Genomic DNA, 24,964 nt, shown 5'->3' on the forward strand with positions numbered 1-24,964 from the left:
CCCAATTCCTCCTCCTCAGACACTGTAAATCTGCTTGTAGTGGGAGCTACTCATCCATACCCAAGAATGGCTGCTAAACTGAACGATGTGAGAACCTGTGTGGACCTGGAGCTCCACACAGGTTGCTGTAGTGATAGACACCACTGTGCCCTGGAGCCCACAGCAACAGGAAACCTGCCAACACTGTTCAGAAACTGCTATCTATTCAAGAGGAGGAGCTAAGCAGACCACATGGGGATATCATTTAGTTTGTTACAGGGGAGAGGTACCTCAGTGTTACTGAGAGAGCTGCTGAACTTCCACCATCATGTTTCTCTATCCACTTTTATTCATTTCTGCACTTGTTGGTGAGTTTTTTCAATGTTCATTATAGCCACTGTTTAATCAAGGTTCCAAATTAAAAGAGTAACGCTGATAGTGTGCTGCAGTTTGAAACGTTAGTAAATAATGATGGTGGAGATGGATTTTTTCACATGCCTTAAAACTTCTTAAGTCTACCCCTTCCTTTTTCGAACATTCTGTTAAAAATCGCGCAACTTTTCAGCGTCCTGCTACTCAGGCCAGGAATATAGTATATGCAAATGATTAGTATGTGTAGATAGAAAACACTCTGAAGTTTCTAAAACTGGTTAAATATAACAGATCGTGTGTTTCATTGAAAAGCGCAAGAAAAACTGCTCTCTGAAAGCTAAAAATTATTTCCATGCGTCACTTTCATGAGTTGTTAAAAGGGCACAACATTTATTATCGACCTGCATGCAATTCCTACAGATTCCACACGATGTCGCCATTGTCGTCATTTTCAATGGAGTTTTTTCTTGGTAAATACAACTAACTGGATTCCGTTTCTTCCGGTCTCCACCAGGATGTTTTGAATGTGCACATTGGCAGCCATTGATTTGAAAACGAGGAGCTATTGAATATACATCGCCCTGTAATCATTTTGATAGATTATAAACGTTTACTAATACCTAAAGTTGGATTACAAAAGTATTTCGAAGTGTTTTGTGAAAGTTTATCGTCAAATTTTTTAATTTAAAAAAATGACGCAGCGTTTAAAAACGATGTTTTTTTCTGAATGACACAGCTTCCATAGAAAGCTATTTTGGGTATATATGGACCGATTTAAACGAAAAAAATACCCAATAGTGATGTTTATGGGGCATATAGGAGTGCCAAGAAAGAAGCTCGTCAAAGGTAATGAATGTTTTATATTTTATTTCTGCGTTTTGTGTAGCGCCGGCTAAGCTATATCTTTGTTTACATCGCATTCAGGCATTTTGGGGTGTTGCATGCTATCAGATAATAGCTTCTCATGCTTTCGCCGAAAAGCATTTTAAAAATCTGACTTGTTGGCTAGGTTCACAACGAGTGTAGCTTTAATTCAATACCCTGCATGTGAATTTTGATAAAGGTTTGAGTTTTAACGAGTACATTTAGCATTTAGCGTAGCGCATTTGCATTTCCAGGTGTCTACTTGAGACATCTGCGTCTCAAGTAGAAGAAAGAAGTTAAGCATGAACAGAGTCCAGCACTCAGATTCAATCTCTTTTTCAGGTGTCAGTTACCAGGATGAATTTCAACCAACAGCAAAGATAATTCATGGTGACAAAGGAGATTTTGTTACACTGTCTTGCAACTACTCTAGTTCACCATACAACCTCCAATGGTATGGTCAGTATCCCAGATCAGCTCCCAAATTCCTTCTCCTCACTACAGTCTCCTCAAACCCCTCTATAGTGAACGCTACTCCTCCATACCCACATCTGTCTATTAAACTGAATAAGGAGAGAACCCACCTGGATCTGGAGATCTCCTCTGCTAATGTTACAGACTCTTCTCTGTACTATTGCGCCTTGCAGCCCACATTGATAGGAAATTGAGAAACACTGTACAAAAACCTGACAGCTCATGATAAGCTTACTACTGCAGGTAAAAAAAAATCTCCAGCAAAACAATTATTATCCTTTGTGTACCGACATATTAGTAAATTACTGTATTCTTGTAACTCTTTTAACTACATATTTTTTAGGCTAATGTATAGTTTATTTGTATTATTGGATTTTAGAGTAAATACCAAGATCATTCCTTATTTCAAATATATCTACCTTGTGATTTATCCAACACCTCCTCACATTTGTAGGTGACAGTTTTCTCCAGACCATCCAGCCAAACCAACATGAAGTGTATGGAGAGAATGGTAGCAATGTTAAATTTTCCTGCATCTGCTCCTCTGCATACAGTGTACTGTGGTATAAACAGTATCCAGGATCAGTTCCCCAATACCTTCTGCTCATCCACCATGCCTCTAGGACTGTAGTGAGAGCTAAACCTCTATACCCTCGCATCCCTGTTAAACTGAACAAAGAGAAGAACTGTACAGATCTGGAGATCTCCTCTGTTGAAGTGAAATACTTTGCTCTGTTCTACTGTGTTGTGACGTCCACAGTGACGAATAACTTATTGACTCAGCAGTGAGCGGAAATTAATGAATTTACAAGCATTTGCTGTCTTCTGTTACACCACAGTGTTATCAAGTGGAGTCTCTAGTGAATAAATCAAATGTACATATCTTTGTTTCTACATTGTCAGTAGGAGGTGCTAGAGTATACAACTCAGGATTAGATTATGAATCCTCAAGATAAAACATGATCATAGACAGTTGATGCTGTGCTTTTCATCAGCAGCTGGTGCTTATTCTACACATCCTGCCATCTACAATGTTGTCCTGTTCACTATTACTCTTCTTTGACTTGATAGGTAAGTAATTACATTTCCATTGAAACTGAGTGTGATTATGTTAACCTTTTGCGTGTAGGGGGCAGTATTTTTGTTTTGGGCTAAAAAACATACCCATTTGAAACTGCCTATGTCTCAGTCCCAGAAACTAGAATATGCATATAATTGTCAGATTAGGATAGAAAACACTCTAACGTTTCAAAAACTGTAAAAATATTATCTGTGAGTATAACAGAACTGATATTGCAGGCGAAAACCTGAGGAAAATCCAATCAGGAAGTTCCTCTTATTTTGAAACCTCTCTGTTCCTATGCATGCCTATCCTCCATTTAAAGGAATATCAACCAGATTCATTTTTCTATGGCTTCCCTAAGATGTCAACAGTCTTTAGACATAGTTTCAGGCTTTTATTTTGAAAAATTTGTGTGAAAGACCACATTGCGTAAGTGGATAGGTGGGGGCTCTCAGAGTGAGTTTTGCGCTACAGAGTAAAGTGGCCATTGTTTCTCCCGGTGTTTTTGAAAAACCTACACATCAGGCTGATATATAATCAAATATATATTTTAAAAACAACCTGAGGATTGATTATAAAAAAAAATTTGACATGTTTCTGTGGACATTATGGATATTATTTGAAATATACGTCTGCGTTGTCGTGACCGCTCTTTCCTGTGGATTTCTGAACATAACGCGACAAACAAACTGAGCTATTTTGGGTATAAAAATCATCTTTATGGAACAAAAGGAACATTTGTTGTATCCCAAATCAGCACCACAGTTACTGGTTAAGGAGTATGAAGATATTACACCAGGGTTCACTCTAAATCATGACAAAAAAAGCCAAACGTGTGGATCTGGAGATCTCCTCTGCTGAAGTGACAGACTCTGCTCTCTACTACTGTGCCCTGATGGCCAATGTGACAGGAAACCTAGAAACACTGCACAAAAACCTTCATTTGTGATTCTCCCCAGTGGAGGGAACGAGAGATGCAGTATCACTGAAGAGAGGACAAATGAGAGGAGAGGAGAGATTGAGTATTTTTAGAGCAACTGTACTTTGGGGTGGAGCTTGTAGCGAAACTAAGCAGGAACGATCAACAGAAAACATTTGCAGATTCATTTGGTTTGGAGTTTTCAGGTTCTGTTGTGCTATTAGTCAGTTTGACATCCAACCATAGCCATGTTGTTCATCTGGTCAATTATTACCTTCTCAGTAATAGGTAAGTTATGGCTTTCAAAGTAGTGTCATGTTTTCTGTTAAGAAAATTACAACAATACAATTTAATTTTAATAAAATAATTTCTCATTGTTCATCTCTTCCCATTTACAGGTGGCAGTTATGAGCAGACTATAGAGCCAAACCAACATGAAGTGTATGCAGAAGTGGGTAGTAATGTTCTTCTTTCCTGCAACTACTCCTCAGCAGACAGTCTACTATGGTATAAACAGTCTCCAGGATCAGCTCCCCAATACCTTCTGCTCATCCCACACTACAGTGGGATTGAACAGAGAGCTGATTCTCTTGACTCTCGCTTTTCTGGTAAACTGAAAAAAGAGAAGACCCGTGTGGATCTGGAGATCTCCTCTGCTGAAGAGACAGACTCTGCTATGTACTACTGTGCTCTGAAGCCCACAGTGACAGGAAACCCAGAAACACTGTACAAAAACTTAACATTGCCTGAGAGAGTTTCTACACTGTAGTTACAGGTTTCATTTGACAATAGCTCCATCAAGTGGAGTCAATATGCAGCCATTATATTGTGTCAAGAGGAGGAACTTAGTTTTACAAATCATGTGTCATGAGAGGAACTGAGTGAATGTTCCAAGAGAAGATCATTTAACAGAGAAGTCTCTGTCTCACACCCAGTCGCTATGATGCTGCTCTTTTCAGTCTTGTTTTTGTGCACTTATAGGTAAGAATTCCCTGTCATTAACTGAATGTGTACAAACAGAATGCACAATGTTCAGCATTCATTACAATATGGTATTATAAATATCAAGTGGTAAAACGTGATCCATATTTTCTTTTTTACAGGACATAATTTCTCCAGATTTAGTGGATGTTATGGAGGGTAGTAGTGTTAAACTCTCCTGTAGATACAACAGCTCATTAACCAACAGTCTGTTATGGTACCTCCAGCAACCTGGATCCTCTCTACAGATCCTCATTCTGGACTTCTCTGGGATCATAACCAACACTGATAGTACAAAATGGACCCTCATACACGAAGAAGAGGAAAACCGTGTGGATCTGGAGATCTCCTCTGCTGAAGTGACAGACTCTGCTCTGTAATACTGTGCACTGAAGCCCACAGTGACAGGAAACCCAGATACACAGTAGAAAAACTGATATTGACCAGTGGTGTAAAGGAATTAAGTTAAAATACTGTAAAGTACTACTTAATGAGTTTTTGGGGTTTGTATTCTGAATGTAAATCCGAGATACCAAATGTGTGTAGAGGGTAGGTTTGCTGTCCTGCAACTACTCCTCAACATACAGTGTTTTGTGGTGTAAACAGGGTCAGCTCCCCAATTCCTCCTCTTCATCCGCCATGACTCTATATTCTCACCTCACTTTTAAACTGAACAAAGATCTTGAGATCTCCTCTGCTGAAGTGAGACTTTGATCTGTACGACTGTACTGTAGAGCCCACATTGACATGAAACAGAGAAACACTGTATAAAAACTATACGACAGTCTGCACTGTACTGCTGTGATATGACATCCACAGTGCTTCAAAACTTATTGACTCAGCAGTGAGATCAATTTTATGGATGTACAACATCTGCTTTATTCTGTTAGACCACAGTGTCATCAAGTGGAGTTTCTAGTGAATAAATCAAATGTTTATGAAACATCTTTGATTCTACATTGCCAGGAGGAGGAGCTAGAGTATACAACTCAGGATTAGATTATGAATCCTCAAGATAAAACATGAAACTACCATGAAGAACATAGACAGTTGATGCTGTGCTTTTCATCAGCAGTTGGTGCTTATTCTACACATCCTGCCATCTACAATGTTGTTCTGTTCACTATTACTCTTCTTTGACTTTATCGGTAAGTAATTACATTTTCATTTAAACTGAGTATTATTATGTTGAGATGTGTTTACTTTTCAAATCAAAGATTATAAAGACAAGGCACAACATGAGGATCCATGTTTATATATTTATATATATATATATATATATATATATATATATTTTACTGCATTTGAAATTAATTACATTTTCAATGTGGGTTTTACAGGTCTCAGTTCTGAACAGGTTTTAACACCCTACAGTGATGTAGAAGTAGCTTCAGAAAGGGACAGAGTTACTCTCTCTTGTAACTACTCCTCTGGTGACACTCTTCAATGGTATCGACAATATCCCAATTCAGCACCACAGTTACTGGTTAAGGAGTATGTGGATATTACACCAGGGTTCACTCTAAATCATGACAAAAAAAGCCAAACGTGTGGATCTGGAGATCTCCTCTGCTGAAGTGACAGACTCTGCTCTGTACTACTGTGCCCTGGAGCCCACAGTGACAGGAGACCTGCCAACACCGTTCAAAAACTGCTATCTATTTAAGAGGAGGAGCTAAACTAAGCAGACCACATGGGGATATCATTTAGTCTGTCACAGAGGAGTGGTACCTCAGTGTTACTGAGAGAGCTGCTGAACTTCCAACATCATGTTCCTCTATCCACTTTTATTCATTTCTGCACTTGTTGGTGAGTTTTCTCAATGTTCATTATAGCCACTGTTCAAACAAGGTTCAAATTTAAAGAGTAACACCGATATTGAGCTGCAGTTCGAAACGTCAAAATCCATTGACAATGTTTGTAATGACATGGTCTCAGAGAATTTTATATTCTGAATGTAAATCCGAGATACCAAATTTGTAAGATATGTTATGAATTACAATTTGTATTTTAACCATCTGTCTTCTGTAACCATACCAAACAGAACATCTTACTTTTTTCACTGTCCTGGACTAACATTTACTAAGTTACGTCTAGTCTATGAGACCAGGCTGTGTATAAAGCTGTCATATCACAGAGCAGTAGTGAACCTATTCCTGATAAGAAATAATCATCCACAACGTCCCGGCCCTCAACTGAACTGATCATAACAAGCCTAACCCTGACAGGTTCATCTCCCTACTACATTGCTCTCAGGGATTGTTATAACCAGAGTATTTCTACTCTGTAGGTTTTATTTGACAATAATGCCATCAAGTGTAGTCAACAAGCATCCATTCTATTGTGTAAAGAGGAGGAGCTTAGTTTTACACATGACATGTAATGTTCACCCAGAGAGTGAATGTTCCAAGACAAGATAATTCTACAGATAAGTCTCTGTCTAACACACAGTGGCTATGATGCTGCTCTATTCAGTCTTGTTTTAGTGCACTTGTAGGTAGGAATTCACTCTCCATTAACTGAATGTGTACTAACAGAACGTTCACTGTTCAGTATGCAGTACAATATGGTATTATCAGTATCAAGTGGTAATACACTTTGAAACACCAAGTGTGGATATACTGTACACTGTCTATATTGACTCAGTAATACATGTTGTTATTTTTTACAGGTACAAGTGTTGAAGACATAATTACTCCAGACAGAGATGTAGTGGACGTTACGGAGGGTAGTAGCATTAAACTCTCCTGTAGATACAACAGCTCATTAACCAACAGTCTGTTATGGTACCTCCAGCAACCTGGATCCTCTCCACAGTTCCTCATACTGGACTACTCTGGGGTCATAATCAACACTGATAGTACAAAATAGACCCTCATACATGAAATGGATCTGGACATCTCCTCTGCTGAAGTGACAGTCTCTGCTCTGTACTACTAAGTAGCAATTCTGAAGATGACAATTCCACTAGGCCTATGGTGGGTGGTGTGGATGTTGATACCATCACATCATCCTGCAGCTACACTGGCTCTGTAAACAATCTACATTGGTATCATTAGTGTCCCAGGTCAAAACCAGAGTTCCTGAATCTCGCCTTCCAGCTCAGGTTCATACAGACCGCGTGGATCTGGAGATCTCCTCTACCATGGAGCACACAGTGACAGGAAACACTTCCTCATACAAAAAGCTGACAGTCTGACACAAATATGCAGATGGTATATATAGTATAGCGGATCTATTGAAAAAACAAACCAAGACTACAGCAAAAACTAGACCAAAAGGAACTGAAAACCCTTAAACACAAACCACAGAAGAAGAGTTACATATCAAAATATCGGAGGAGGGGCCTCATAGTTAAACACTGGTAAAGGCTGGGTATACCTGCAACCATGAGGATGTCTCTGTAGAGGATCTACTCAGCTCTCTCCCTGTCTTGTCTCTCAGTTAGTTTATCTAGTCTGTGTCAGGATGTCACTCATATTACTGTTGCTCCTCTCTGCATTTGTAGGTGAGTGCTGAGTTCTCAGTTTAAACAAAATAACATTTTGAATACAGTGACATTGCTTTTTTTCAGTGAATGATTGCATTAAAAACTAAGTGGTATTTTACTGGAAAGATTCAATTATTTCTCTGGTCATACTTTATCGCCACCTAATCCATGTCTTTTTTATCTTTAGAAATAAACATTGACACAATGACAATACTTATGTTGTTGCAGCTGATAGTATGGAGCAGGAAACAATAACTCCAGTGAAGGCTGAAGTTAATGTTCTCCAAGGAACAGACATCACTCTCTCCTGCAACTACAGGGGCATCGTTAACAATCTACAATGGTACCGTCAATACCCCGGATCCAGACCAGAATGTCTTCTATGGATCCTACCAACCAACAAGTATGCACAGAATACATCCATAACGACTCCACGACACACTGGTAGACTGAATGAGGAGAAGACCCGTGTTGACTTGATGATCTCCTCTGTTGAATTGGAAGACTCTGCTCTGTACCACTGCGCCTTGCAGCCCACAGTGACAGGAAACCCAGACACACTGTACAAAAACCTGTCAAGACACTTGGTGGTGAACAGTGCATTGTGTTCTGATCAATCAGTTATTATTTAGAGTACATTACATTACACATTATATATATAATACATATATTTTTTTCCTGCATCTCCACAATAAAACACATTTAATAAAAATATTATTCAGGAACTACTAAATAATATTGTCTGCATCTTCCTGTTCTGATATAACCTGATCCAAGGTACCAGTCTGAATAAATACAGAGTGAAAAGCATTCGTGGTGTTGTTTCGCTTCCTTTTAGCAAAGGTTCCCAACCTTTTTCACTCGGTGACCCCATTCCAGCATTGTGGAACATCACGCCATGTTAATTCATGTGATATTTGAGTGATACATTTTTTTTTACAATATTTATGGGATAAAAAACATAATGAAAAAACTTTAGCTGACATGGGCTTGTTGATCTGTACATTGCTGACAAGTTATAAATAGCTCTCTAAGGTATGCAATGAATAAAATGACAAGAGGAACTGATGATAAACTACCCAATTTCAAAATTGCAGCTTGTGCATTCTACTTTTACAACTTTCTAGAATGAGTTTAAAGCCGGACTGGCTGACCCCTCGCCTCACGGTTTGGGAACCACTGTTCAGAAGATGAAGAGCAGTAATTGTCTTATTGTTCTTATTTTGGTGAACAGCATACATTTTAAGACAATACCAATAGAGGGCAGTCATGAGCTGAAATGCCTCCATTCAGAACTAGAGCAAAATCATGAAGATGACATTTAGCAGCAATCCAACCCAGAAAGACAATTTAACTAAAATACCCGACTCTCTTTAGTGTAGAGAGGTAGAGCTACATAGTCAATGAGTGCTTTGACGTTACAGTGTGTAGTCTACAATATGTAGTCTACAATTGAAGAGAGGATAGTGATACACTCTTACTTGACAGCGCATGAAGCCAGCCATTCAGACCCCCTGAAGATGATTTTCGCAATTCTGCTTTTTTCAATGTTCATTGGTAAGTGCATAGGTTTTGCATTGCAGTTTTGTATTGCAGACATATGTCTATATAGCATTTACGGTACATGAACTGCAATATGATTTATTCAAAACATGTTTAACATTATTTATTTCAGGTTGCAGTTATGAGGAGGAAAAAATATCAGCCACAACTGAAGAGCGTGTTTTTGAGGGTGTTGGGGATACTTTATCCTGCAACTACACTGGCTCTTACAGTACTGATACTTTACTGTGGTAGCAGCAATACCCCAGAACAAAACCAGAATTCCTGCTCCTCATCACTGAAGGAGGGATAAAGACACATAATGAATCGACCCATCCTCGGGTGTCTGTTAAACTGAATGAAGATGAGACCCATGTGGCTCTGGAGATCACCTCTGCTGAAGTGACAGACTCTGCTCTGTACAACTGTTCCTTGCAGTCCACGGTGGCAGGAAACTGATAAACACAATGCAAAAACCTGACAACATTTTCTGAAAAAATAAAGCCATAACAGAAAACATTTCATGTTGGTGTCAAGAGGAGGGGCTGAATAATCAAAGATCCACATGTAGCTTATGTTATTGTTGAGGAAGTAGCTAGTTAGTCAGGTCTCTCAGTGCTGTCTATCGGTTTCTCAAAGGTCTAGCAAGATTTTTTTCTTCTCATTTGTTCTCTTTTCAGCTTTTTTAGGTGAGTTATTATATGGATTTAAATATTTTAATTTAATCTTACAGTGAATTAACAGCACAAAAACATGGTAATTCCACATTCATAATTTTTAAATGTCAGTTATAACTGCACAGTTGTACAGTTACAGAAGTTATTTGACCAAACATTTTTGTAGGAAACAGTTTTGGGGATAAAATAAACCCTTTGACTCCAGAAGAGCTTGTTCAGGAGGGAAGGAATGTTCATCTCTCCTGCAAATATGATGGCATTGTCTACAATCTACAGTGGTACCGCCAATATCCCAGATCCCAACCAGATTTCCTCTTGTACATCACACCAAAGTGGTCTCGTCTGACACAAAGTGGACAAACGTGTAGATCTCTTCTGCTGATCTTACAGACTCTGCTCTTTACTACTATACCATGAAGACCACAGTGACAGGAAACTGTGACACTGTACAAAAACCATGGGAGGAAACAGACATCCTGCATGACATACTTACGTAACATAACTATTGTATGTGATCTTCTGTTTCTGTTATCCTCCTATAGACTGCCCTCCACAGTTATGAAGTCCAGTGACAAGGTTTTTCTATGTATAATAATGATACAATAGTTCCGTACAGTGTTCAACATTCTGCCCAACAAGGTGAAACCTTGATAGAATTTTCCCTATACCACCAAAATTCCATAGAAACTGATTTAATAACACGTTCCTAAATGAAGTGTCTGTCCTATATCTATCTATCTATATCTGTCTATTAATTACTTAAAAATCATACAATGTGATTTTCTGGATTTTTATTTTAGATTCCGTCTCTCACAGTTGAAGTGTACCTATGATAAAAAATTACAGACCTCTACATGCTTTGTAAGGAGGAAAACCTGCAAAATCGGCAGTGTATCAAATACTTGTTCTCCCCACTGTATATATATATATATATATTTATTATTATTATTATTTATTTTTTCTTATATCTTATATCTTATATATTTCTTATATCTCATAGATAGATCTCATAGATATAGGACAGACACTTAATTTATGAACGTGTTATTAAATCCTTTTCTATGGGATTTTGGTAGTATAGGGCAAATTCTATATTTTATCAAATCATCTTGTTATGTATGTTTTATACCTAAAGGTGTTCTAAAATTCCAAATCAAGTAGCTGAATGATCCATTCAGTATGTCCTGAGAAGAGATAGTCATGCAGAAGGGAGCAATATTGATGAGCTTAAGAAGAGGTTTGATTCCAGGCTGAATTTCACTTCTAGCTCTGTCCCCTTGACAATCCAGAGGTCGCAGTTGTTTGACTCTGCTGAGTTCAACTCTGCTCTGAGGCCCACTGTGACAACAGGATGTACAGCCCCCCTACAAAAACGAGTGTATCCTTGGCACCAGTGTAGAAAAAATGCAAGACTTACATCTGTGGTATGTGTGACATTAGCAGGGCTGTACACCTCACACAGTGACACACATAAGGACATTTCAGAGGAGAGTGAATGAATGCAAACATCAGTCTGAAGATGGAGAAATCAACCAGCGTATTGATCATTCTGATTATGTCTACAGGTAAACAACACCTCAACATTTGAACTCCTTGCATCCTTTATCACATTATTAAATTATGGTATTGGTAGTAAAACATCTTTGTTGATGTAAAGTCATTTAAATGTGAATAACTTAGTTGATTTCTAAAAAGTCTTTAAAAAAGCATGTGTTATCAATCAGCTTTATTATATATTGTTCCTCTGCAGGAATGGTATGTGGAGATAGTGTGACTCCTGACAAGGAGGAGTACACCCCCACTGAGAGATCATCAGTATCTCTGAGATGTACATATGAAACAGGCAGTGAATATGTTCACCTTTACTGGTACCGGCATTATTGTAACCAGGCTCCTCAGTTTCTACTGTATAAAGGTGCCAGATCATGGAGCTCTGAAGAACACATCCCTGATAAGAGATATAAATCCACAACATCCCGGACATCATCTGAACTGGTCATATCAAGCCTAACCCTGGCAGACACAGCTCTCTACTACTGTGCTCTCAGGGAATATACACAGTGATACAAAGTGCATAGTACACCATACAGAAACCTGCAGACCAAAATGCTTTGATGAACTGGAAATCATAGTTAAACAGCAACCACATTTGATGTCATGATAGCAGAAGTTGAGATCAGAGAACTGTGGTCACAACTGTGCTGTGTGCAATCATCAAGTGGTCTAGTTTTTCTCTGTCTTAATTTTCAATGAACTGTGAGAAATATGTATTCTTCACTCTTCAATCAGTAGTCTTCAATTTCACTTACCGTAGGCATTTAAAAAAATATTGGTTAGATAATCACTTTGGAATATGACAATGTGCAAAAATATTATTATTTATCGTTGGCCCTATTCACAATTCACACAGCTTGGTGGTGTAGTATGAAAGTCAACCTGAAGGGGGCAACCTAACAAAGCACAAACACCCCATGGTCTACTACTGCATGTAATACAGAACAACAATAAGCATCAGCAGTAGGACAGAGGGTGTCAAAGCTCTGTGATAGATAGATCAGCATTGTTCTGCTCCTTACCTTTTCCACTTCAAACTGGCTGACTAGTCATGAGAAATTGTCTGATCCTTCACATTCTGGCTGCATGCTGCTTTGGTAAAACATCACTCTGTTCATCTGTCTCTTTCTGTGCATTTGTTCATTTGAATTATATACATTTTTATGATACAGTGCCTTGCGAAAGTATTCGGCCCCCTTGAACTTTGCGACCTTTTGCCACATTTCAGGCTTCAAACATAAAGATATAAAACTGTATTTTTTTGTGAAGAATCAACAACAAGTGGGACACAATCATGAAGTGGAACGACATTTATTGGATATTTTTTTAACAAATCAAAAACTGAAAAATTGGGCGTGCAAAATTATTCAGCCCCCTTAAGTTAATACTTTGTAGCGCCACCTTTTGCTGCGATTACAGCTGTAAGTCGCTTGGGGTATGTCTCTATCAGTTTTGCACATCGAGAGACTGACATTTTTTCCCATTCCTCCTTGCAAAACAGCTCGAGCTCAGTGAGGTTGGATGGAGAGCATTTGTGAACAGCAGTTTTCAGTTCTTTCCACAGATTCTCGATTGGATTCAGGTCTGGACTTTGACTTGGCCATTCTAACACCTGGATATGTTTATGTTTGAACCATTCCATTGTAGATTTTGCTTTATGTTTTGGATCATTGTCTTGTTGGAAGACAAATCTCTGTCTCAGTCTCAGGTCTTTTGCAGACTCCATCAGGTTTTCTTCCAGAATGGTCCTGTATTTGGCTCCATCCATCTTCCCATCAATTTTAACCATCTTCCCTGTCCCTGCTGAAGAAAAGCAGGCCCAAACCATGATGCTGCCACCACCATGTTTGACAGTGGGGATGGTGTGTTCAGCTGTGTTGCTTTTACGGCAAACATAACGTTTTGCATTGTTGCCAAAAAGTTCAATTTTGGTTTAATCTGACCAGAGCACCTTCTTCCACATGTTTGGTGTGTCTCCCAGGTGGCTTGTGGCAAACTTTAAACAACACTTTTTATGGATATCTTTAAGAAATGGCTTTCTTCTTGCCACTCTTCCATAAAGGCCAGATTTGTGCAATATACGACTGATTGTTGTCCTATGGACAGAGTCTCCCACCTCAGCTGTAGATCTCTGCAGTTCATCCAGAGTGATCATGGGCCTCTTGGCTGCATCTCTGATCAGTCTTCTCCTTGTATGAGCTGAAAGTTTAGAGGTACGGCCAGGTCTTGGTAGATTTGCAGTGGTCTGATACTCCTTCCATTTCAATATTATCGCTTGCACAGTGCTCCTTGGGATGTTTAAATCTTGGGAAATCTTTTTGTATCCAAATCCGGCTTTAAACTTCTTCACAACAGTATCTCGGACCTGCCTGGTGTGTTCCTTGTTCTTCATGATGCTCTCTGAGCTTTTAACGGACCTCTGAGACTATCACAGTGCAGGTGCATTTATACGGAGACTTGATTACACACAGGTGGATTGTATTTATCATCATTAGTCATTTAGGTCAACATTGGATCATTCAGAGATCCTCACTGAACTTCTGGAGAGAGTTTGCTGCACTGAAAGTAAAGGGAATGAATAATTTTGCACGCCCAATTTTTCAGTTTTTGATTTGTTAAAAAAGTTTGAAATATCCAATAAATGTAGTTCCACTTCATGATTGTGTCCCACTTGTTGTTGATTCTTCACAAAAAAATACAGTTTTATATCTTTATGTTTGAAGCCTGAAATGTGGCAAAAGGTCGCAAAGTTCAAGGTGGGCCGAATACTTTCGCAAGGCACTGTATGTTGTGAAGATATATCTGTCTTTATTTTCAGGGTGCAGAGCAGAAGATAATGTTACACAGCCAACAGAAGATGTCCTGGTTGTAGAAGGACAACCAATAACACTGACTTGTCTATTTGTCACAACTAATCAATCACCATATCTCTTTTTTTTCTTTACTTTTATTTCACCTTTATTTAACCAGGTAGGCTAGTTGAGAACAAGTTCTCATTTGCAACTGCGACCTGGCCAAGATAAAGCATAGCAGTGTGAACAGACAACACAGAGTTACACATGGAGTAAACAATTAACAAGTCAATAACACAGTAGAAAAAAAGGAGAGTCTATATACATTGTGTGCAAAAGGCATGAGGAGGTAGGCGAATAATTACAATTTTGCAGATTAACACTGGAGTGATAAATGATCAGATGGTCATGTACAGGTAGAGATATTGGTGTGCAAAAGAGCAGAAAAGTAAATAAATAAAAACAGTATGGGGATGAGGTAGGTAAAAATGGGTGGGCTATTTACCGATAGACTATGTACAGCTGCAGCGATCGGTTAGCTGCTCAGATAGCAGATGTTTGAAGTTGGTGAGGGAGATAAAAGTCTCCAACTTCAGCGATTCTTGCAATTCGTTCCAGTCACAGGCAGCAGAGAACTGGAACGAAAGGCGGCCAAATGAGGTGTTGGCTTTAGGGATGATCAGTGAGATACACCCGTGTTACGGGTGGGTGTTGCCATCGTGACCAGTGAACTGAGATAAGGCGGAGCTTTACCTAGCATGGACTTGTAGATGACCTGGAGCCAGTGGGTCTAGCGACGAATATGTAGCGAGGGCCAGCCGACTAGAGCATACAGGTCGCAGTGGTGGGTGGTATAAGGTGCTATAGTGACAAAACGGATGGCACTGTGATAAACTGCATCCAGTTTGCTGAGTAGAGTGTTGGAAGCAATTTTGTAGATGACATCGCCGAAGTCGAGGATCGGTAGGATAGTCAGTTTTACTAGGGTAAGTTTGGCGGCGTGAGTGAAGGAGGCTTTGTTGCGGAATAGAAAGCCGACTCTAGATTTGATTTTCGATTGGAGATGTTTGATATGAGTCTGGAAGGAGAGTTTACAGTCTAGCCAGACACCTAGGTACTTGTAGATGTCCACATATTCAAGGTCGGAACCATCCAGGGTGGTGATGCTAGTCAGGCGTGCGGGTGCAGGCAGCGAACGGTTGAAAAGCATGCATTTGGTTTTACTAGCGTTTAAGAGCAGTTGGAGGCCACGGAAGGAGTGTTGTATGGCATTGAAGCTCGTTTGGAGGTTAGATAGCACAGTGTCCAAGGACGGGCCGGAAGTATATAGAATGGTGTCGTCTGCGTAGAGGTGGATCAGGGAATCGCCCGCAGCAAGAGCAACATCATTGATATATACAGAGAAAAGAGTCGGCCGGAGAATTGAACCCTGTGGCACCCCCATTGATACTATTCTTCATGTTCAATTACATATCCAATGTAATTACTGGAGCCTGGATTGATATTCCTGTGAAGGAAATTGTATTACTTTTTCATACAATTGACTCATTCTTGTTTTCATGAATGTTTTCCAGGTGGCTGTCATGGGAATGATATTACTTCAACATCAGATAAAGTGTTTGGGTTGGATGGTGATGTCATAAATCTGTCCTGTAACTACTCCTCTGCTAGTACTCTCCAATGGTATCAACAGTACCCTGGATCATCTCCCATCTTCCTCCTCCTCACTACAGTCTCCTCAAACCCCTCTGTAGTGAACGCTACTCCTCCATACCCACGACTGTCTGTTGAACTGAATAAGGAGAGAACCCGTGTGGATCTGGAGATCTCCTCTGCTGTTGTAACAGACTCTGCTCTGTACTACTGCGCCCTAGAGCCCACAGTGACAGGAAACCCAGAACCGCTGTAAAAAACCTGACAGCTCATGATAAACACCTCTTGTGCATCTTTTAAGGCAGGGGTGGGGCATCCTACTGTAGGTTCATGAAAATAAATTATCCTTTAAAAAACTGTTGTACTTCACTCCAGCAAATAAACTTATCTACAATATGATGGTTCTCTACACAGTAATTTGACTTTCTTAGGTTAGTAAATTAATGTATTCCTGTCATTATTTTTACTACATTGTTTAAGCTAATTTATAGTTTATCTGCGCTATTGGATTTGAGATTAAATTCAAAGATATTTCCTAATTTCAAATTCATCAATCTTGTAATTGATCTGTCACCTATTCATATTTGTCGGTGGCAGTTTTCAGCAGACCATCCAGACAAACAAACATTAAGTTTACGAAGAGGAAGGTCGTTTTGCTATCCTGCAACTACTCCCCAGCATATAATGTAAATAATATAAACAGTATCCAGGATCCTTCTCTTCATCCTCCATGCCTCTAGGACTGTAGTGAGAGCTAAACCTCCATACTCTCACCTCCCTGTTAAACTGAACAAAGAGAAGACCTGTGTAGATCTGGAGATCACCTCTGTTGAAGTGAGAGACTGCTCTGTACGACTGTGCTGTAGAGCCCACATTGACATGAAACAGAGAAACACTGTACAAAAACCATACAACACTGCACTGTACTGCTGTGCTGTGACGTCCACAGTGACACATAACTTATTGACTCAGCAGTGACTCAGCAGCTGTCTTCTGTTAGACCACAGTGCCATCAAGTGGATTCTCTAGTGAATAAATCAAACGTATATGAAACATCTTTGATTCTACATTGTCAGTAGGAGGAGCTAGAGTATAAAACTCAGGATTAGATGATGATTCCTCAAGATAAAACATGATACTACCATGAAGATCATAGCCAGTTGATGCCGCACTTTTCATCAGCAGCTGTTGCGTATTCTACACATCCTGCCATCTACAATGTTGTTCTGTTCACTATAACTCTTCTTTGACTTGATAGGTAAGTAATGACATTTTCATTCAAACTGAGTGTGATTATGTGGAGATGTATTTATTTTTCAAATCAAAGATCATGAAAAACAACATGAGGATAGATGTTTTAACTTTGAAAACTTCTTATCTTTACACTGCGTTTGGAATTAATTCAATTTTCCATGTGGGTTTAAGTATTAAATATAATATGTTTTATAGATCTCAGTTATGAACAGGTAATAACAACTCAAACTGCTGTAGAAGTGGCTTCAGAAAGGGACAGAGTTACTCTCTCTTGTAACAACACCTCCTCTGGTAACACTTTTCTATGGAATTGACAACATCCCAAATCAGCACCACAGTTCCTGGTTATGGAGTATGTGGATATTACACCAGGGTCACTCTAAATCATGACAAAAATGCCAAATGTATGGATCTGGAGATCTCCTCTTCTGAAGTAGCAGACTCTGCTCTGTAACACTGTGCCAGAAACACTGTAGAAAAATCAGACAGTATACTGTCGAAATAAATCCATAACAGAAAACATTTCACGTTAGTGTCAAGAGGAGGGGCAGTATAATGAAATATCCACACAAAGCTTATGAATGTTATTGTTCTGGAAGTAGTTACAGCAGTCTGTACTCTCTGTCTGTCTGTCTGTGTCTCAAAGGTCTAGCAAGATGTTGCTCTTCTCATTTGTTCTCTTGTCAGCTTTTTTTAGGTCATTTATTGCATGAATAAATCCTTGTCATATTTGAAATTAAATCTTAGTGAATGAACACCACATTTTTATATACATATTGTAGTAAAACATGGTAATTGCACATTAATCAATCAATTGTAAATATCAGTTTCAACTGCACAATGTTCGAATTACAGAAGTTACTTGACCAACTCTTCCAGCAGGAAAATGTTTTGGGGATTCAATAACCTCTTCAACTACAGAAAAGCTTGTTCAGGAGGGAAGGAATGTCCATCTCTCTTACAAAACCAGAAATCCTTCTGTACATCAAACCAGAGGGGTTAATAATTAAAGCTACTCACCACATCTTCATCTGACAGTTTCCATTGACAAAGTGGACAAACGTGTGGATCTGAAGATATCCTCTGCTGAAGTGACTGTGTGTCTCAGTTCATCAAAGATAGAGTTACTTGCTGTATTCAGTGTTGTTCCTGAACATATTTGTACAAAAACCTCAGCAGGGACCACATCATAAATATACGTTGTGTTTTTGCTGTAAAACATTTTATAAATTGGACACGATGGGTAGATTAACAAGATGTTTATCTTTCATTTTCTGTATTGGACTTGTTATTGTGTGAAAGTGAAATATTTCTACAAAATATTTTTGAATTTCCCGTGCTGCATTTTCAGCGGAATGTTGGGGGGAGGGTTCCGTTAGAGGAACCTGTGTCCTATACAGGTTAACTGTTAAGGATATGGCAGACATACGCCCCCTTTGGAGAGATTGGGTACCCCTAGTAAACTGGAAAAAAAATCTGTCAAAAATTGCTAATATATGCAAATAAAAATTATTATTGGATAGAAAACACTCTAAAGATTCTAAAACCGTTGGAATTATGTCTGTAAGTATAGCAGAACTCACAGGGCAGGCATTCTTCCAAACTAGTTTTTGTGGCCATGAAAGTTGGAGCAACTTTGACGTCATGGCCCCCACCCTTCCCAACCAGCTATGATTCTGGGGACACTTTCTATCTCTTCCGCTAGATGTCCTCTTTCATTAGAGCTTCAAATCGTTCAAATCCCGCGAGAATTGACCCTATGGGAGTGAAATTAGTGCGTGCCACGAGAGAATAGGCTGTGCGTATGGGCGCGAATTGGTCCCAGCCATTCCTTTGTTTCCAGCACTCAAGAGAAGGGCAGACGATGGCCGATTGAATTGAAGTTTGTTTTGCATGTCTAAAACATCATAAAGCTTGCTTCTGCACTTAGTTTGACCTGTTTAGTCGACATATAATGTGTAATTTTGAAGTTTTGATGCGCAACTTATCTGGACCAGAGGACGTTTTGGGTGCATTTCAGCTGATGTTATTAGCAGTAGCTAATACAAAGACGCAAGACTTGAAACCAAACGATGTATTGGGTAAGTATGAAGCCTTCCAGAACATTCTGAACGAAGACCATCGAAGGTAAGGGAATATTTATGCTTAAATCTGTGTTTCTGTTGACTCCAACATTACGTGGAAATGTAGCTTGGACCTGAGCGCTGTCTCAGCATATGGAATAGTGTGCGATTTCTGTAATGTTAAAAATAAATCTAACACAGCGGTTGCATAAAGAAGCAGTGTATCTTTCTAACTATATGTAGAACATGTATATTTAGTCAAAGTTTATGATGTCTATTTACGTTATCTTGCCGCGCTACATAGATTTCCTGCGGGCATTTTTGAGTAATTTCTGAAGGTGAACTCACTGTAAATGGACATTTATGGATATAAATGGCATATTATTGAAAAAAAAAAATATGTACTGTGTAATATGTCATATTACTGTCATATGATGAAGATTTTCAAAAGGTTAGTGAGCGATTTATTTTTTAATCCTGCGTTTGTTGATTGCATGTTTTGGCTATTGAAATGAGCTGTGTCTGGTGGTGGTTTTACATATATATGTGCTATGTTTTCGCCGTAAAACATTTTAGAAATCTGACTAGCTGGCTAGATGAACAAGGTGTTTATCTTTCATTTGAGCTATTGGACTTGTTAATGTGTGGAGGTTAAATATTTTTAAGAATATTTTTGCGTTCCATGCGCCACCGTTTCAGCTGAACGTGGGAGGGTTGATCCCCAATTGGGAACCAGTATCGTAGACAGGTTAATCAACATCAATGAGAAATTCTTACTTCCTATGACTTCCTATGATCATATATGGCAAATGGACATAACATGCTGATTTGGTACTTTCAATACTTATATATGCCATTTGGACATTTCTTATGCCATTTGGACATGGTTCACTGACTTTTGGGTTCGGAAGCCGACTTCCTATGATCATATGAGGCAAATGGACAAAACCTAGGCCTTATAGACAAACTCAATAAAATAAACAAAGTATGTCCATACGGTTACTACATATGATAACTGACAAAAAAGTCCAAAACGCACTCTTTATGAGGTTTTAAAATCTTTATTTTTTTTTAGATTTTGAAAAATTCTCCCTTGGGACCTGACTTTGACCATTTCCTATATGAAAATCTACAGTGGAGTGCACTCACCTCCTATGGGATTTTTGGTTTATTACACTTGGCATTTGTAATGTTTAGGTTGCTATATGGTTTTGATGAACTGCCGTCCATTTGAGTGGTATTTGCAATTGTGTAAATTGTTTGCCCAATGCCAATAAGTTGCCATTCCTTTTTTGTCCATTTCATTGGGGTCTTCCCTTACCAGCAGGAGACACATGACAGGAGTCGACGTCAATATCAGTCAAACCTAAGTCACGTAAGCACCCAGGAATGCTTGAATTGTCAAGTCCGTCAGTATCATCAAGTCAGCTGGAACTGTCATCAGTCAGAGTCAAGTCATCTTGGCAGTCAGTGAGTATGTCAGCCGTTCTCTGCACTTGCTGCTGTAAAGCTGCTGATGAATCATCCTTCACACACGAACAGTCAAAGTCCTCTAGAGCCATGCAAGGAAAGACATTGGCTAGAGTTGGGATTCGTCACTGTCTTCTGAGAAGGGTTTATCACTCTAACAGGGAGCCACCCATCCCCCCACAACAGAGCTACTGTCCTCCCTACCAGGATTGATCTAGGTGTTGATCTTGAACTGCTGGGCTCAATGAGAACAGCACTGCCAGCTGATAGATTCTGAGTGTTTCGTAGTCTACCACAGACTAAGTATTACTGCATAGGCTCTAGAGCCACAGCCCCTTCCAGTCTTCCAGTTCCAAATTTGTCAGGTCACTATCTCTCCATCAATCCACATTAGCCATCATGTTGATTAGCTTGCTTTCCCCACCCCCATCTCACACAGGAGTATAAACCCTCTTCCAGAGATCTCCATTAGTCTTCGGATGGCGAATTAAGTGCTTTAGGAGATTGCTGCCTACTACCAGTGTAGGCACGGCAACTCTACAGCCGTACACCTCCATCTACAGCTCACATACTCCCAAAGGTCCCGTCTTCAACCCACCACAACCAACCAAGGCTACCTCTGTAGGACTCAATGATGGACTTTTCAACACTCCTGCATGCAACAGTTCAGGTAAGACCTTAGAGCTCAAAGTACAAGCCACAGACCCACTGTCAAGCATAGCTCTCACTTCTACTTCTCACCTATTAACACCTTGGCATGGAAAAAAATCATCATATGGGGAAGACCTCTGTGTGTTTTGCATTATGATACTTTTCTCAGTCTCCATTTTGTCACAAACACTTTTATATACAGACTCAAAATCAACAGCTCTCACTTATTGGGACTCTACAAAAGGCCCAAACCTCTCCCCTTCTACATGCAGGCCTACTATTTTTCCAGGAGCTGAGCAGTGATTACTGTAGGGACTCCAGCAGCTCTTGTCAGAGCTGAGGCCTTGAGGCTCTGAGAGCATTTTTTTTTATTTTTTTTATTTTACCTTTATTTAACCAGGTAGGCAAGTTGAGAACAAGTTCTCATTTACAATTGCGACCTGGCCAAGATAAAGCAAAGCAGTTTGACAGATACAACAACACAGAGTTACACATGGAGTAAAACAAACATACAGTCAATAATAAAGTATAAACAAGTCTATATACAATGTGAGCAAATGAGGTGAGAAGGGAGGTAAAGGCAAAAAAGGCCTTGGTGGCAAGGTAAATACAATATAGCAAGTAAAACACTGGAATGGTAGTTTTGCAATGGAAGAATGTGCAAAGTAGAAATAAAAAAATAATGGGGTGCAAAGGAGCAAAATAAATAAATAAATTAAATACAGTTGGGAAAGAGGTAGTTGATAGGGCTAAATTATAGGTGGGCTATGTACAGGTGCAGTAATCTGTGAGCTGCTCTGACAGTTGGTGCTTAAAGCTAGTGAGGGAGATAAGTGTTTCCAGTTTCAGAGATTTTTGTAGTTCGTTCCAGTCATTGGCAGCAGAGAACTGGAAAGAGAGACGGCCAAAGAAAGAATTGGTTTTGGGGGTGACTAGAGAGATATACCTGCTGGAGCGTGTGCTACAGGTGGGAGATGCTATGGTGACCAGCGAGCTGAGATAAGGGGGGACTTTACCTAGCAGGGTCTTGTAGATGACATGGAGCCAGTGGGTTTGGCGACGAGTATGAAGCGAGGGCCAGCCAACGAGAGCGTACAGGTCGCAATGGTGGGTAGTATATGGGGCTTTGGTGACAAAACGGATTGCACTGTGATACACTGCATCCAATTTGTTGAGTAGGGTATTGGAGGCTATTTTGTAAATTACATCGCCAAAGTCGAGGATTGGTAGGATGGTCAGTTTTACAAGGGTATGTTTGGCAGCATGAGTGAAGGATGCTTTGTTGCGAAATAGGAAGCCAATTCTAGATTTAACTTTGGATTGGAGATGTTTGATATGGGTCTGGAAGGAGAGTTTACAGTCTAACCAGACACCTAAGTATTTGTAGTTGTCCACGTATTCTAAGTCAGAGCCGTCCAGAGTAGTGATGTTGGACAGGCGGGTAGGTGCAGGTAGTGATCGGTTGAAGAGCATGCATTTAGTTTTACTTGTATTTAAGAGCAATTGGAGGCCACGGAAGGAGAGTTGTATGGCATTGAAGCTTGCCTGGAGGGTTGTTAACACAGTGTCCAAAGAAGGGCCGGAAGTATACAGAATGGTGTCGTCTGTGTAGAGGTGGATCAGAGACTCACCAGCAGCAAGAGCGACCTCATTGATGTATACAGAGAAGAGAGTCGGTCCAAGAATTGAACCCTGTGGCACCCCCATAGAGACTGCCAGAGGTCCGGACAACAGACCCTCAGATTTGACACACTGAACTCTATCAGAGAAGTAGTTGGTGAACCAGGCGAGGCAATCATTTGAGCATGCGTGGCCACTTACATGACAAAGAAAGCAGAGGTGATTGGCCCTGCAGTGAAAGTAAGTATCATGTCCAGCATCCCCGCACACTTCACATGGCCCTTTAGACCTCAACTTGCTCCTATTCCCTTTTTGGAAGTGACAGTTAGACTGTTATGGCCTCTGCTTCAGCACACGCTCCAGCATTGCAAGGATATGTTCCATCGGCTTAGCTGAGCCCTGAATCGTCTGGGCTGGGGAAGGCAACGCATTAGGTGATTCCATGTGGGGCCTCACAGCAGGCATGGAGAGTGACATCACAGCACCAACGTCCTGCTTTATTGTTGCGATGGCTGGGGTCACCTTAGACAAGTGAGAGTACTTCTGCTCCCTTCTGTATTAATCCTACCTCTCATGAACATCTGCAGCAGATTTTCTCCGGTAGACACCATGTGACCACTCGCCAAATATGGTCCCTTACAGCCATTCTCCAATGGAAATGCCTAAAACGACGTCACAATGCTGTAGACACCTTGGGGAATGCGTGGAAAACGTAAGCTCATTTGTTGCTCATTCACAGCCATATAAGGAGTCATTGGCATGAGGCGGTTTAAAAAAATGCGTCACTTCCTGATTGGATTTTTATCGGGGTTTCGCCTGTAACATCAGTTCTGTGGCACTCACAGACAATATCTTTGCAGTTTTGGAAACGTCAGAGTGTTTTCTTTCCAAAGCTGTCAATTATATGCATTGTCGAGCATCTTTTCGTGACAAAATATCTTGTTTAAAACGGGAACGTCCAACTGGATAACAGAACTCGTATGGCAGGAAGCTAAGATATGCATATTATAGTAGTAGATTTGGATGGACAACACTCTGAAGTTTCTAAAACTGTTTAAATGATGTCTGTGAGTATAACAGAACTAATATGGCAGGCAAAAACCTGAGAAAAATTCCAACCAGGAAGTGGGAAATCTGAGGTTTGTAGATTTTCAAGTATATGCCTTTCCAAGATACAGTGTAAATTTGGTCCGATTGCACTTCCTAATTCTTCCACTAGATATCAACAGTCTTAAGAACCTTGTTCCAGTCTTCTGCTGTGAAGGGGGAGAGAATAAGAGCTGTTTGACTAAGGGGTCTGGCAGAATGCCATGAGCTAAGTCACGCGCACGGCCGTGAGAGCGAGCTGCGTTCCCTTTCATTTCTAAAGACAAAGGAATTGTCCGGTTGGAATATTATTAAACATTTCTGATAAAAACATCCTAAAGGTTGATTCTATATATCGTTTAACATGTTTCTATGAACTGTAATGGAACTGTTTTGACTTTTCGTCTGGACTAAGTGCCTGCACCTTGTGAATTTGGATTTGTGAATTAAACGCGTGAAC

General features: G+C 39.8%; 4 long non-coding RNA genes and 1 gene segment (V, D, J or C); all 5 read left to right on the plus strand.

Annotated features, from left to right (window-relative positions):
* The first annotated feature begins 214 nt into the window (after positions 1–214).
* Positions 215–1,859, plus strand: LOC149982062 (uncharacterized). 2 transcript variants are annotated; one of them, XR_016482533.1, is made up of 3 exons: positions 215–347; positions 1,558–1,605; positions 1,741–1,859. It is a non-coding gene; the product is annotated as an uncharacterized LOC149982062 (long non-coding RNA). The 2 variants fall into 2 exon arrangements; XR_016482532.1 differs by adding an exon at positions 1,088–1,197 and having other exon boundaries at positions 248–347; positions 1,558–1,757.
* A 2,662-nt stretch (positions 1,860–4,521) lies between these two features.
* LOC149982063 (uncharacterized) lies at positions 4,522–5,144 on the plus strand. Its single transcript, XR_016482546.1, has 2 exons — positions 4,522–4,652; positions 4,775–5,144. It is a non-coding gene; the product is annotated as an uncharacterized LOC149982063 (long non-coding RNA).
* A 4,241-nt stretch (positions 5,145–9,385) lies between these two features.
* LOC149982064 (uncharacterized) lies at positions 9,386–10,207 on the plus strand. The gene is made up of 2 exons (XR_016482535.1): positions 9,386–9,699; positions 9,818–10,207. It is a non-coding gene; the product is annotated as an uncharacterized LOC149982064 (long non-coding RNA).
* Positions 10,208–10,511: 304 nt separating this feature from the next.
* LOC149982065 (T cell receptor alpha variable 3-like) lies at positions 10,512–16,616 on the plus strand (the record flags this gene model as incomplete). The annotated part of the segment is given in 2 exon segments: positions 10,512–10,713; positions 16,282–16,616. Coding segments are annotated over 2 exon segments (537 nt in total), but the record flags the coding sequence as incomplete, so codon positions are not given.
* An 819-nt stretch (positions 16,617–17,435) lies between these two features.
* On the plus strand, positions 17,436–22,154 carry LOC149982066 (uncharacterized). 3 transcript variants are annotated; one of them, XR_016482541.1, is made up of 4 exons: positions 17,436–17,618; positions 21,002–21,147; positions 21,587–21,817; positions 22,071–22,154. It is a non-coding gene; the product is annotated as an uncharacterized LOC149982066 (long non-coding RNA). The 3 variants fall into 3 exon arrangements; XR_016482540.1 differs by having other exon boundaries at positions 17,440–17,618; positions 21,005–21,147; positions 22,043–22,086; XR_016482539.1 differs by having other exon boundaries at positions 17,441–17,618; positions 21,005–21,147.
* Positions 22,155–24,964: the final 2,810 nt, after the last annotated feature.

Source organism: Oncorhynchus mykiss, chromosome 8 (assembly GCF_057628025.1).
Source record: "Oncorhynchus mykiss isolate SJ-2025 chromosome 8, ASM5762802v1, whole genome shotgun sequence".
Lineage (NCBI taxonomy): Eukaryota > Metazoa > Chordata > Actinopteri > Salmoniformes > Salmonidae > Oncorhynchus > Oncorhynchus mykiss.